General features: G+C 32.0%; 1 protein-coding gene and 1 long non-coding RNA gene across 2 annotated transcripts in view; one reads left to right on the forward strand and one right to left on the reverse strand.

Moving 5' to 3' along the window:
* Window positions 1-16,615, reverse strand: part of LOC140054167 (tRNA (uracil-5-)-methyltransferase homolog B-like) — a 78,446-nt gene that overhangs the window by 40,340 nt on the left and 21,491 nt on the right. Inside the window, exons 2-3 of the mRNA XM_072099057.1 lie at window positions 5,045-5,312; window positions 4,517-4,616 (exon numbers count right to left, since the gene is read on the reverse strand). Of these exons, the coding sequence (XP_071955158.1) occupies window positions 4,517-4,616; window positions 5,045-5,312 (368 nt within the window). The remainder of the gene's footprint in view (window positions 1-4,516; window positions 4,617-5,044; window positions 5,313-16,615) is intronic.
* Window positions 1-16,615, forward strand: part of LOC140054172 (uncharacterized) — a 49,535-nt gene that overhangs the window by 19,563 nt on the left and 13,357 nt on the right. The window lies entirely within an intron of this gene.

Raw genomic sequence — 16,615 nt, forward strand, 5'->3', positions numbered from 1 at the left:
TTCATTTTCGACAACAACCTGTAGCCATTTCCCAAGACGGATCAAAGGTGACCCCCAATTTGTTTGACTTGTTGTGCAAGCAGATAAGTCTCGGATGTTGTGACGTCATCATATGGCCCCCAAATATAAAATATATTATTTTTGTCTCTTTCGTCATAGCTCATCACATTAAATAGAGCGCATCTCGCTTATTCGTACCTCGATTTTATTGTATGTTTGCTCAATCAATTGTCTTTCATAAGAATTAGAAAAATTTCAATTTTTACGAGGTCATCATGTCAAAATTGTGGAATAACCTAAGGTCACTTATTTTCATCTTTTCAAATAATTTCAATCTGTTATAGCTCTTTAGAATAAAACTAAAATAAACTTCACCTTCCGTGTATATTTAAATATCTCATAGCTCTTCAAAATGAACTAGGTGACCTTGATGATTATAACTTATTATGAAAGCTGATGAAATGTAGATATGATCGAATTCATATAAAATTAAGCTTATAGGATGTTGTTACGTTATCATATGGCCAGTTGAAGTTAAAAAGTAGTTTTTAAATTTCTTTAGCCAAGTTATAGTGCAATAGTTTCAAATCTTTTTTATTTATTTGCTCAATTCATTAGTTATCCGCAATATGCGGATAACTCCTTGTTATTGTATTGGATTAACATTTTTTTTTTTGTTATCCGCAACTTTTGTTGCGGATAACCCTTGTGATTATAAATATCTTTATCATCTTTATTCTTCTTTTATTCTTTCCTGGATTTTTGCGCCCAGCATATATCCCCTATTGCTTGTGAACATATCTTTGTATAACTTGGTCAACATATGGACATTTACGTGAAGTTGTGCACCTCCTATTTTTGAATGACGTCAGCGTTACGCAACGTGACTACGCGCAATTTATGAATTTCAATGATTGACCATAGGATAAAAACCAAAAGTGATTTTTTATTGACACTTGGTGGAAGGTTAATTCTTATCAAGGGTCAAATTTTTGTGCACTAAAAATGGCATGTTTCACAGAAAGTTCGCATGCACACGTGTTTAAAATTTAAAAATACGAAAAATCAATTTTTTATCAACTTTCTATGCGTTTCATGTCATTTTGAGCATTTAAAAAATTCCCACGTACGCGCAAATTTTTACGTAGCGCTAAAAACATCTTTTTATTTTCGCGTTAATTTAGTTTTTCCAGCCTTTTATAGTAATTTTACCAATTTTTTTAAAAATTTCGACTTAAAATCACGTCATACAAGCACTTCGAATTCGCGCTCATTTTTTATGAAAAAGTTCAAAAATTCGTCAAAATTATGCCTTTTTTTGAAGTCATAGTTTCTAAACTACATGGTGAAGTTTATTGTTATTACATATTCTGGAAGTAGATGAGTTGTAGATATCATAATGGATCAATATGGCTAACCGGACATTGTGACGTCATCGTATGGCCACTCGAATATAAAATAGAGGATTTTTGCCTCTTTCGTCATAGCTCATAACATTTAATAGAGCGCATCTCCACTTATCCGTATTCCATTTTGCTCCATATTTTGATATTGTCTAGGTCAATCAATTATCTTTCGCATGATTTAACATTTAAACAATTTGTAATGACGTCATCATGATCAAAAGCGTGAAACACTTAAATTTCAATATTATATATATGCTATACGTCAACCTCAAAATAAAAAGTGATATTCATGATTAAAACATTTTCTGAAAGCCATTGAATTGTAAATATGAATTAATGTAAAAATGTTGCACATCGGATGTTGTGACGTCACCATGTGGCCAGTTGAATTACGAAAGTCGTATTTTTATATTTTGCGTCATAGTTCATGACATTTAAAAGAGCGTGCATCCATATTCTACGTATCCAAATTTCTTCAACACATTAATATGTTGTTGCTCAGATAATTCCCTTCCAAAATTGCTATCTACGCGTTTCATTATGATGACATCATCATGTTAAAACTTGGAATAAAATGCGGGTTCCGTTATTTCCACCTGTTCTGCACTGTATGTAGTATGTATACAGTATAAGTGTATACTGTATTAGACACAAAATAAAGGGCACACTAACATTTTATTTTCTTCGGGTCACAATGGTATAATCGTTTTTCTGTGCGCAATAATCTAACATATGACGTGCACGTCCATAGTGACGAGTTCAAATCTAGTTTTTCTGTATTATTCTTTTTTCTTTCTTCCTTTTTTTGTGAGTCGCGTTTCTCTAAAATGTGTAAACATAACATTTCATAACTTTGACAACATGTGGACATTACCTGAAGTTGTGCACTTCCTATTTTTGAAAGACGTCAGAGTTGTGCAACATGACTTACGCGCGATTTTATGAATTTCAATGATTGATCATAGATTAAAAGCCAAAAGTCATTTTGTACTGTATTTACACTTGGTAAAAATTAAAGTCATATCAAGGGCAAACTTTCTATGGATAAAAAATGGCATGTTTCACAAGAAGTTAATTTTTTACACGTTTTATGACATTTTGGGTATGTCAAAAATTTCCACGCACGAAGTATGAAAAACATGTTTTTTTCTCTTGAATTATATTTTTCAAGCCTTCCTAGATCTAGACATGAACTCTTCACTTTGACGAGTTAGTTGTTAATTTTAAAACTCATATTGATCTCACTACTTCAAAAATATCTAAATATGTTAGTTTACTTTTCAAAATTCGTCACTACCTTCCTTTAAGTGCACTCCTTTAAATCTACAGGTCACTTATGCAACCTCTTATCAGCTATTGTAACATTATTTGGTTTAATTCATTAATACATTACACATGATTATTTGAATCATAAGCTTTGCAATGGTGTTTATTTCGTAAAAATTGAGTAAATATTTAAAAAGTTATTACATTTATAAAACTTACAAATCATCCAATTAGTTTATTCTTCAACGCTTCAATGAAATTCTTTTTAATACGCGCTGAATTGAAAACTCACTCCGTAGAAACGCACTATTTTGGTCTAAGGCATGATGATGTCATACCAGGAAGTATGTGTGATATTTAGCAGCGTGGACATGATGGTCAGTTTGACTGATTTTAGATGCTGTTTAAACCTATTTAGTCACTTGAATTAACTATTTTGCATTTTTGAAAAGCAGCATTATAACGTCAAGCTTATTTTAACTGGTTTCGGAAGTGTTTACGATATTAACAGGGAAGAACCAAGCAGGCCTAGGCTAGCTAGGTCTATTCAGATTATTTTCGGCGTCATCGCATGTAAGACCTACTGTTAGGTGTTCATCAGGACGGGTCATGTCGGCGGTGCATCAACACGGTGGCTAGCTTTAGTAGTAAACTAGCCTAGACAAGTTAAGTGCCTTGCAGAGTCACACTTAATTGCTAGTTAACGTTACATTGTATTTGACGATTACATTTGTTTTTTTATAACGTGGAAGATTCGCTGTGTTGTTTGGGCTCGTATCCAATGATTGAAAAAAAAATGTATATGAAAGGACAATAAATTAAATAAATATATTAAGAGCCGATTGGATATATAAAATATATAAATAAAATTATTTATTGACAATAATAAGCTAGATAGTAGGCCTACATCCATAATAAAAATATATAAGGCCTAGCCGAAAATACAATTAAATTTATGACGTGAATTGTTTTTGACTTGTCTATTTTACTATAGAATAAACAATTGCAGAACACTTTACTTTGAATATTAAAATCGTTTTTTATTTTTTTATTTCAATTTACGATGCCATGTGTAAAATGAAAATAACCTCACAAAAACGTAAACAACTTGTTATTTCCGCGCGTATAGTAACATCTAGCGCATTGACCAATAACGTTTGTTATTGCGATGATACGCCATAGCAACACATGCAGTTCGCTGTTCCAGAAACTTCGAAGAACGGAATATTCTGAAATTATGTCATAGTAAATCAAAGTTTTCATTGGTTCCTTCTTTAAACTCTGCCCTAAAACTTCCATATTTGGAATGTCAAATGGATGAGCTTTATTTTGACGTGTGACCTTTCAACATTGATCAATCATTGAACTGGCGATCAAAATGTCGTCAAACTCGGCCACTTTCAATTCAATTTACACAAAACTTTAGCGTAGATCGTGAATAAATTGTTAGGCTTGAGGAAAATACATGTTTTTAAAACTCTCTTTTTTTCATAATTTTAATTAAATTTCGGGAGTTTAAATCAGGTAGACGTATTCTTAAATAGTGAAATATTTCGAAAATGCAAAAATATGTAATCTGCCAGGCTAGTTGATTTGGACGTATTTTGACTGAACGTGAATTTCGAAATGCCGACAAAGAGAGGGTTTTGCCAGATCAGGTCACATATTATGATATTATGACCATAAAAAAACAAAAACAAAATAGGAACATATCTATGAGTATATTCATAGCATGCTGAGATATATGCCTCCACAGGAATATGAGCAGGCCCTTATCCTTTACACATACATATTTAAAAAAAATATCTATTTTAAAAAATGACTCATTTATTTTTTATACTCACTTTTCCAATTGCCTACAAACATTCCAACAGTTTTTATATTTCCATCTTCGCCAACACCAACACTTAAGTCAGACTTATTGCGATAACCTTCTTCTTGTGGCTATCAACAGAAACATATTGCTTGAATTTATTTGTTTCTACAAGTAACTTAGTTATCATAATCTATCATCAAGACAAGCTTAGAATAATAAGTTAAACTCAAATTGCATCATGATCTATTTAGCTACTGAGTCAATTATTTTATATGAGACTACAGCAATAAAACATGTTCTGCTTATAAACCCTAATATAATGGAGAATGCTGAAGGATAATGATTAATCTCTGTTACTGTTAAATCAATTCATTAAATCAATATTATTAAACTAATCAGTATTAAGTTATCGTAAACTAAGTTATTGCAAACAGACCTTATATGAAATATATCAAGATGATGAACGGTAATGTATATATTTTTTAAACTAATTTTTTAATTTGAGAAATATTCTTTGAAAGTGTGAAATCATTTCTAAGTGCATAAGTTCACAAACCGAGGGAATAACTTGCGATAGATGACAACACAATCCATTGAGTAGGTCAGTTTTAACAAAAGTATGGAGACTACCATTAATAGCTTCCAATTCAATCAACGTGTTGGTAAGTTTCTGGAGTACTGATTTCATATGTAAATATTTTATTGCAAGTTGCATTTTATAAGATATCCGCCAAAGTGGAGAGGTTGCATTGCGCATCTGTATTTGGTAGTCTACATTACCATCATGTGAATTTCTGAAACATCTATAGACATCACTTTGTTTTCTACCAACAGAAAAAAAATATTGTTACATCATAGCTTTACAAGACTATTATACTATTTTTTATTTCATAAGCGAAAACTATGTCAACTAAGCAACATGATCAACAAAAACATTGCCCCTATATTTATTTAGTAGAAAAGTTAATGATAACATTAAGAAAGTAGAAAGAAAACCAACTATAATATAAAGTTAACAGTGTGTATAAATATGAATGTGACTTATGCGATGCAAGTTAATTTGGATACGTGCCAACACCTCTACCAACGCATTGTTGAACATAACATGAATGATGTCAGACAATTAAAACCTAGTCTGAAAAAAAAACAAAAAATAGATTTGAACTCGTCACAACAACAACGCCACGTGCACATACGCTAGAAAATGCGAAACATAACAAGATTACAGCACTTATGACCTCATAATAATATGTTCGTGCTAAATTCTGTGCCTATTCAGTATATACTGTCTACATACAGTGTAGCATAGTTGAAATTACTGGACCCACCTTTTATTCAACTTCACGTAAATATCGATATGTTGTTACGAAATGTTATGTTACACGTTTTAGAGATATGCGACGCACAAAAATAGGGTGGAAAGAAGAACTAGATTTGAACTGACGAGTTAGTTATCCGCACGACAAACGCCATGTGCACGTTATACATTGGAATTTTGAGCACAGAAAAATTGTTTACCATTATGACCTGAACTGAGGAATATGATATTTTGTTCTGTGCTGAATTCTGTCTATTTTGTGTCATATAGTATATACAGTATAAACTGTATAATCTGTATAAATATTACATACAGTGTAGAATAGGTGAAATTATGGGACCCGCCATTTATATCAATTTTTAACATGGTGATGGTATAAAAATGAAACACTAAGATAGCAATTTCGGAAGGTAATTATCTCAGCAACGACATATTAACGTGTAGAAGAAATTTGAAAAGTAACATAGATGCGCGCTCTTTTAAATGTGATGAACTATGACGCAAAAGATGAAAATACAACTTTTTTTATTCAACTGGCCATATGATGACGTCACAACATCTGATTGGCAAAATGTTCACATGATCTACAATCAAATAGCTTCCAGAAAACGTTTTAATCATACTAATTTTACATTCGTGTGGCAATACGATGACGTCACAACAGACGAGAGGTAAAAAATCTGCATGAATTCATATCTACAACCAGTGGTGGCGCCAGCGGAGGGGCTACGGGGACCAAAATGTGTAATGTAGTTATTTTCCAGGCGAAGTTTACCGACGGTTACGTCGTGTACTGTGTCGACGTACGCTACACTACAGCAAAAACGAATTATGTTAATTGTTCGTATGTTGACCAATTTTTTAATTTACAAGTAACCTTCTGTACCGTGGGGCACCTAAAATAAATATTTCATCCATTACTAAACAAAAAAACATGCCATTTTCGCTTAGCCAACATCTTATTATAGCTAAGTTATTAAAGTTTCAATGTCCTGTATGTCATGAATTTCTCACTACTCGGAAGTCCAGATGGTACGCACGCATACACTTGGGAGGAATAAACTTATTTCCCCGACTGGAAAAGGTCTACGCTTGCATTTTTTAAGCCTCTGGGCCTGATGTTTCCAAAGTATAAAATGCAATTTTTTGAAGACCTGCAGCTCTAGTTTTAAACTTTTTCTTAGCTCAGCCCCAACAATAAAGCTGGTCATATTTCGAAGTACAAGAAGTGCATTTTCCGGGACCTAACCTCTCTATTTTTCAAACATTTCTTAGCTCAGTCACAACCATGATAGGGACTTATATATTTTGTTTCATGTTTTGAAGTATAATAAGTCCAATTTCCGGGACCTCCAACTCTATTTTTCAAAATTTTCTTTGAACTTTTATTTTTTAAATTGAAAAATATGGATTGAAACAGTCATCGCCCATCGTTTTTTTTGCTCGCAGTATTTTATTTATGCATTATAAAAAATGGAAAAAATGGCTACCCTAAATCTGATTAAAATGACCTCAAATTAATGACGCTAAAACGCGTTGCTTCCGGGGGCTTCGCCCCCTGGACCCACACCGGGGGCCCTTGGCGGCCCCCTGGCCCCCAGCCTAGTGATGCTCGCATAGCCCCCTCGTCGGGGAATGTAGCCCCCGCGTCGGAAAGATCCTGGCGCCACCCCTGTAACAGCGGAAGATATTCACTTTTCCATCTCTCCCAGAAACGATCAGCCAAATATTGAGCTTGTTTCCAACTTCTCTGGAAGCAATTGGATTTCTCATCTGCTGAACAAAACTGTTCCACTCTAGACTTAAATTGTCTTATAAAACGTTTGAATTCCAAGGATTCACCTGCAAATTTCTTAATTTCCATTTGTGGCTTCCGCATAGTCCTTATCACCTCGTTCATATCAGTAGAACCAACATTTCTATTAGAAGAAAAAGAATCCTGACAACCCTGCCGGTTTTGCTGAAACAGATGAGTTTGCGTAACAGGAACTACCACAGGAGTCACTGTGTTCGAAGCTAAGCTAGGAATTGTAGTAGGAGCAGGATCTGCTTGAGCAAAGTTTTGGGTTGCCGTTACGTTTACGGGAACAGCAGGTACTACCACAGGAGCAACTGACATTAGCACAGGAATTGTAACATGGTCGGCTGGAGCAAAGGCTTGTGTTACATCACCAGGAACAACAGGGACTACAACAGGATCAAATGGGTCTAAATTTAATACAGGAATAGTAGCAGGATCCGCTGGACCAAACGATAACACATTTCGTCGGTATGCACTATCTAGAAACCCTTCCATTGATGACTTACTTTTGTGGCTACCAGAACCACTTTCGCTTGCGAAATCCCTTGCAACATTCAATCTTGCTTCGGCGACGTCTATCTCTTCTTTTAAAGCGTTTTCTTCTTTTAACTGTTTGAGTTTGAACTCTTTCTGTTTCAGTTTGAACTCTTCGTGTTGAATTCTCTGCTTTTCTGTGAGAATTTACCGCCGCAGACTGCTCTACCTCTAGCACCGCAAACCAATCCTCTACTTTACAGTAGCTTTTAAGTTTGCCAACCACACATCTTTGTCTTCAAACCATTCATTATACATTATTCTCTCTTCCTCGTTCAGCAAGCCACAAATTTCATCATGAAGGAACATAAATTCACCATACACCATTAACCAATCTTGATGCACCTTAATCAGATTTTCTCTTGTAACTTCCTTATTCAACGAAGCTTTCAGTGCTTCTGACAAAAATTTAACACGATGCCACAACTCTTTGATTCCTTTCAGCTTTCGTTCCTTTTCATACTCTGCACCCTTCTCGGTCTTACGTTTTACTCTAACAGATTTCTCTGAAGCAGCTTCAGCCATCGTGGATATATCTTTGTAAATTTTATAACTGCACAAACAAGTTTCTTGCAAATGCGGAATTTAATTGTTCTCCGACTTGATCCGATTTACTATAACAAATAAATAATGATTACAAAATAATATATACGGTATATCATACAGTACAACATAAATAATTCTATACAATAATAATAGACCTTACATGACAATCTAAATAAGTCATAGATAAAACAATACAATATAAATAATTCTTGGTTTAAAATAATTACAACTATAATAACACTAATAATAATAATAATATGATAAGTCTCAATTGCTTACCGAAGATATGCCTGGATAACATGTGCAGCTATAGCTATACACTATATCAATTACTACTGTACTACAGCTTTAGGCTTCTAAGTAAGCCTTGGTACATCTACCACTTCTATAGGCTTCTAAGTGGGTGCTGGTCAACCCGTACCCAAACCAACCCGTACCCATGCCAACTCGTACCCAACTTGGCTAACCCGTACCCAAATAATTGGTCAACTCGTACCCACTTTGGCTAACCCGTACCCAAACCAACCCGTACCCATGCCAACTCGTACCTAAATATTTGGCTTACTCGTACCCAAGTATTTGGCTTACTAGTACCCATTATTTGGCTTTCTCGTACCCATTATTTGGCTTACCCGTACCCATTTTTGGCTTACTCGTACCCATTATTTGGCCTACTCGTACCCAATTTGAATAATTACTTGTAATGATTTGATCGGCGCAAAACGGATGCTTTTGCCGTATGAATATTTTTATATTTAAATTGTTTTTTTATTTTACAGGTCTCGGTGAAATGTGTGCTAATAAAAAAATTAATGACCATTGATTTGATTGTAGACTTCGTTTAATTAGGCATATATTTGTTAACATTTATTTAAATGTAGTATTATAGTTTTATAAACGTATGTTTGATGTGTCTTTTTTATTTACGTAAGAGAAAATTAATTAATAAAAAAATATTTTAACTGTTGTATAGTTAGTATTACAATTCAATTAAGCCCAGGTAAAGTACCAACAACGTATAATTTTATACTTATCAATTTTTATTCTTTTATTTTATTCTAATTATCTTCCCTGATTGCATTCGATCAAGTAATTATTATTTCTATTGTATTTGTATGTTCAAAATTGGTTGAATTAACAACGCCCTGTTTTAAGCAAAAAGCCTGCAGGGGGCTATGGGGTCGAATTACTCGTAGATTTCGTGTTACGTGTTTTTGCTGACCGGGATTAACCTTTTATTACAAAAAACACGCATTTATAGGGCCGGCGTCAAAGAGACGACTCAGTAATGACGTATGATCGTTTTCCATATATTTTATTTATTAATAATTCAGTGAAATGATCATATACACGTACTGTCGTACTGTAAGGCAATTATTAAACATTTTGGCAGATTTTCTTCTATAACAGCTACGTACGTGTTTTTGCTGAATGGGGATTCCTCTTTAATATTTAAAAAAAACGCATTTGTACGGGTCCATTTGTATTGTGTCCAAAAATAGACAACGCAATGTGGCGTATGATCGTTTTCTATTTATTTTTTTTCTGAAATAATTCAGTAAAATTATCTGTTTGTTTACGGTAATTAAACATTTTTGGTAAATGTTTCCTCAATAACTTACAGCTACGTGTTTTTGCTGACGAGGGATTCCCTTTTTAAAAAAAAATACGCATTCTATGTGTCAAATAAGACAAATGAATGAACTACGATCGTTTTTCCATGGCAACGGATGTCGTTATTTACTAAAATAATATAAACGTTCTGAAGGCCTACCTACACGTGTCTGAGTACTTACGTATCTGTCAGCGATAAGATGATTTTTTTAAGTTTGTAGTATTTATTTCGGTTTTTAGTCATAATAATAAGCTACAGTAATAATCATTATAAAATGAAAACGTAATAACAGCAAATGTCGTCGTTTGTAATTAAATGTTAAATTATTGGGAGGTTACCTTTTATTATTACTCTCACATCCGTCATTGTATACTAGATAAACGGCAATAATCTAATCTACTACTAAGATGCTCATAGCAGCAATGAGGCTGGTATCCACTTAAATAGTTTCGTGATTTTAAAATACGAGTGACTACTTAAAAATGTATTAAATATTTTCGAAATGTTAAAACAGTTTAATAATTTCCAAAACTTGCAAAACAAAACAACAAAAAACATTCGTTTTAAAACGATTTTCAAAAAGCACATTACTTCATTATCTGTAAAATAAAATGAAAATACAAATTATGTATAAAAGATATTCATGTTTACTTTTAATAATTCAAGTTTTCATCATCACAGACTAGTGGGTATTTCAATTTCCGTGTACTACTATTTGTAGAAAATAATAGATGAATAACTCATAAATGAAAAAAAATAGAATGCAGCACAGCCGACCACTGACATCTTCCACAGTACAGAGCCATATAAAACAGCGCCCTCAAGTATTAACTTGACCAAATACGACGTACGCAATACGATGAAAGCTGTGCTTTTTTCGTACGAGTCTGTACATATTATTATACTTTTTAGGTCAATAGTTTTTGCCATTATAATATCGAACATATGATTGGTATCTAAAAATTTAATAAAACTGGGTTTAAATGTAATATAAATATACTTTAAATAGCATTAAACTTGGGTACGGGCTAGCCAATGATGGGTACGGGTCAGCCAATGATGGGTACGGGTCAGCCAAAATTTTGGGTACGAGTAAGCCAAAATTTGGGTACGAGTTGGTGGGTACGAGTTGGCATGGGTACGGGTTGACCTGTATTCTTCTAAGTAAGCCTTGGTACATCTACCACTTCTATAGGCTTCTAAGTAAGCCTTGGTACATCTACCACTTCTATAGGCTTCTAAGTAAGCCTTGGTACATCTACAGTGTACCACTTCTATAAGCTTCTAAGTAGGCCTTTTGTGCTTGCTAGGTCCTTACCCAACAAGCCTAACTATCCAACTGCCAGCCACAGCCCAAGCAAGCTATGCCCTCATTAGCATAACCCATACCCATAACAAAAAGTCTTAGTAGTTATAGCTCTATAGCGGTTAGCCTTATAGTCTATCCGGCTTAGTAGATATAGAGCTGTCGCCTATTTATCACCTACTAGTAGATAGATATTTGATAGATTTTTTATAGTTGTTAGTAGATTTTTGCCTCATTAGCATATTTCGCGATGATATTAGTAGGCGACACCTACTAAATACAACTATGATTAGACTACCAATAATCTATCTAGAATGGATTCTTAATTGGCTATTATTTGGCTTTTAAAAATCTACATTAATTTGCTATTTATGGGCTATTAAAAATCTACTAATTAAATGACTATTATTGGGCTATTAAAAATCTGTATAAATTGGCTATTATTTGGCAATTAAAAATCTACATAAAATGGCTATAATTTGTCTACTTAAAATCTACATTATTTGGCTATTAATATACTATTAAAAATCTACTAAATAATTGGCTATTATTCAACTACTAAAAATCTACATTATTTGCCTATTATTGGGCTATTAAAAATCTACATAAAAATGGCTATTATTTGTCTACTAAAAATCTACATTATTTTGCTATTATTGGGCTATTAAAAATCTACTTAAAAATGGCTATTATTTGTCTACTAAAAATCTACATTATTTGGCTATTATTGGGCTATTAAAAATCTACATAAAAATGGCTATTATTTGTCTACTAAAAATCTACATTATTTGGCTATTATTGGGCTATTAAAAATCTACATAAAAATGGCTATTATTTGTCTACTAAAAATCTACATTATTTGGCTATTATTGGGCTATTAAAAATCTACATAAAAATGGCTATTATTTGTCTACTAAAAATCTACATTATTTGGATATTATTGGTCTATTAAAAATCTACTTAAAAATGGCTATTATTTGTCTACTAAAAATCTACATTATTTGGCTATTATTGGTCTATTAAAAATCTACTTAAAAATGGCTATTATTTGTCTACTAAAAATCTACATTATTTGGCTATTATTGGGCTATTAAAAATCTACACTATTTGGCTATTATTGGGCTGTTAAAAATCTACTTAAAAATGGCTATTATTTGTCTACTAAAAATCTACATTATTTGGCTATTATTGGGCTATTAAAAATCTACATTATTTGGCTATTATTGGGCTATTAACAATCTACATATAGATATTATTGGACTATTAAAAATCTACATATAACTATTATTGGGCTATTAACAATCTACATATAGATATTATTGGGCTATTAAAAATCTACATATAAATTGGCTATTAAAAATCTACATAAATTAACTACTGTTAATTTAGATACTTAAAATCTACAGAAATTAAAAATCTAATCTTTTCTGGCTAAAATACAGATACAGAACAATAATTCATCTTATTGGCAAATAACAAATGTATAATGACAATAATAATAACAAATTAATTTTTTTCTCGTATTTGTAAACCTTAATCTTGTCCATACATATGCGAGTCCGAAAACTTTAAGCACATATTTTAACTCAGTTGGACATGTAAAAGGAAGAATACCAAACAACAACAGTTACTTTTGTAACAATTTAGACTTATTAAGTGAAACAAGACATTAGTAAACCAAATATACAGTATACATTTTATAAATTTATTTAACAAAAAAATAAGATAGTACATTATTTGTAAACCTTAATATCTTAACCATTGCACATGTTTTAACTCAGCTGGACATGTAAAAGGAAGAATACCAAACAACAACAACAGTTACTTTTGTAACAATTTAGACTTATTAAGTGAAACAAGACATTAGTAACCAAATATACAGTATACATTTTATAAATTTATTTAACAAAAAATTAAGATAGTACAGTATTTGTAAACCTTAATATCTTAACCATAACATTGCACATGTTTTAACATCACTTTTGTAACAATCTAGACTTATCAAATGAAACAAGACACAGTATCCAAATATACAGTATACATTTTATTTAAACTTCAAAATTCAAAACAATTCCTGAATGGAATTAGACCAGACAATAAGAAATGCACCAAATATTGTCACTATTGACATGAAAAATTAATTACGCAAAAGCACACTTCACCATAAATTAATCATCTTTGCACTTGACCATCAAATTTGTACTTGTATAGGTTAAAGATCGTCTCTCTGAAAAAATAATTGTTTAAACATTTTTGTGTTGAATATGCCATTTGAATTTTGCTATACAAGGGCTACCTACCAGTAACCTATTAACAGACTATAAAGAAACTGATAATAGCCAGTAACTATTAATAAACTATTTATTTTATATACTTAGGCCTACTAAGAATTATTACAAATAGATACAGTAGATATAGCTAGATGACCTAGGCCTCTAGGCCTAGATACTGCATTAGAAATCTATTATTTAAATATCACAGTTGTAATATCTATCAACTGCATACTTACAATAGCTATACTAGGGCTACCAATAATAACCTATTAATAGACTAGGCTTAGGCCTATTAACAAACTGATAATAGGCCTAGGCAGCCCAGTATAACTATTTAGTATTAATATTATAAACTAAAAAATCTATTTTATAATTGAACCCTGGAAAGTAGGCCTACAACTTGTGGCTTATTACTATGTTTTCATTTATGTACACACCTATAATTATATTATACTGTATAATGCCATTGTTGAATAAATAAATGTTTTTTGAACAACAAATAGGCAATGTAGGGCCTAGGCTAACTAGGCCTAGTAGTAGGCCTATAAGCCTAGGCTATAAAGTATATTAGGCTAGGCTATTATAATTATAAATTGAATGAAAAATGCCTAGTGCAATTTAAAAAAGACTAGGCCTAGGCTAGGGCCTACCTAGCTTAGTAGCCTAGCCTAGGCCTACTAACTAATACAGGCCTGGCTAGCTTATAGAGCCTACTAGAGGCCTACTAGCCTAGCTTCTAGCCTATCAAAAAGGAAAACTTTAACTTTAACAAATAAAATGTAAAGATATGGATTGATTCACTTACCACTAAACTGACATTGTGGTTGGAATAAAAATAAACATTCATGGTCTGATCGAAAAGGCCTACAACAAGCGAATGCTCCTTTTTTCTCTGATCATCTGCATCGTGCCTGCTGCTGCTGCAAAAAAGAAGCGGGAATTTGGGTGTAACAATTGTTATACACACGCACTAATATATAGACAACGGCTATCTATATCCTATTAACAAACTACATTTTACATTTTACATTTAACTTATATTCCATACCTACTAAATATCTATTATATATAGATAGATGGAGGCTACTACAAGTCTATTAGAAATCTATGAGTAACACAGTTTTGTATTAATCTATCAACTGTCTACTTATAATAGATAGACAGCAGCTATCTATAACCTATTAACAAACTACATTTAACTTATATTCCATACCTACTAAATATCTATTATATATAGATAGATGGAGGCTACTACAAGTCTATTAGAAATCTATGAGTAACACAGTTTTGTATTATCTATCAACTGTCTACTTATAATAGATAGACAACAGCTATCTATAACCTATTAACAAACTACGTTTAACATATATTCCATACCTACTAAATATCTATTATATATAGATAGATGGAGACTACTACAAGTCTATTAGAAATCTATGAGTAACACAGTTTTGTATTATCTATCAACTGTCTACTTATAATAGATAGACAACAGCTATCTATAACCTATTAACAAACTACGTTTAACTTATATTCCATACCTACTAAATATCTATTATATATAGATAGATGGAGACTACTACAAGTCTATTAGAAATCTATGAGTAACACAGTTTTGTATTATCTATCAACTGTCTACTTATAATAGATAGACAACAGCTATCTATAACCTATTAACAAACTACGTTTAACTTATATTCCATACCTACTAAATATCTATTATATATAGATAGATGGAGACTACTACAAGTCTATTAGAAATCTATGAGTAACACAGTTTTGTATTATCAACTGTCTACTTATAATAGATAGACAACAGCTATCTATAACCTATTAACAAACTACGTTTAACATATATTCCATACCTACTAAATATCTATTATATATAGATAGATGGAGACTACTACAAGTCTATTAGAAATCTATGAGTAACACAGTTTTGTATTATCTATCAACTGTCTACTTATAATAGATAGACAACAGCTATCTATAACCTATTAACAAACTACGTTTAACTTATATTCCATACCTACTATATCTATTATATATAGTTAGATGGAGACTACTACAAGTCTATTAGAAATCTATGAGTAACACAGTTTTGTATTATCTATCAACTGTCTACTTATAATAGATAGACAACAGCTATCTATAACCTATTAACAAACTACGTTTAACATATATTCCATACCTACTAAATCTCTATTATATATAGATAGATGGAGACTACTACAAGTCTATTAGAAATCTATGAGTAACACAGTTTTGTATTATCTATCAACTGTCTACTTATAATAGATAGACAGCAGCTATCTATAACCTATTAACAAACTACATTTAACTTATATTCCATACCTACTAAATATCTATTATATATAGATAGCTGGAGACTACTACAAGTCTATTAGAAATCTATGAGTAACACAGTTTTGTATTATCTATCAACTGTCTATTTATAATAGATAGACAACAGCTATCTATAACCTATTAACAAACTACATTTAACTTATATTCCATACCTACTAAATATCTATTATATATAGATAGATGGAGACTACTACAAGTCTATTAGAAATCTATGAGTAACACAGTTTTGTATTATCTATCAACTGTCTACTTATAATAGATAGACAACAGCTATCTATAACCTATTAACAAACTACGTTTAACTTATATTCCATACCTACTAAATATCTATTATATATAGATAGATGGCGACTACTACAAGTCTATT

The sequence above is a fragment of the Antedon mediterranea genome, chromosome 7 (assembly GCF_964355755.1).
Source record: "Antedon mediterranea chromosome 7, ecAntMedi1.1, whole genome shotgun sequence".
Lineage (NCBI taxonomy): Eukaryota > Metazoa > Echinodermata > Crinoidea > Comatulida > Antedonidae > Antedon > Antedon mediterranea.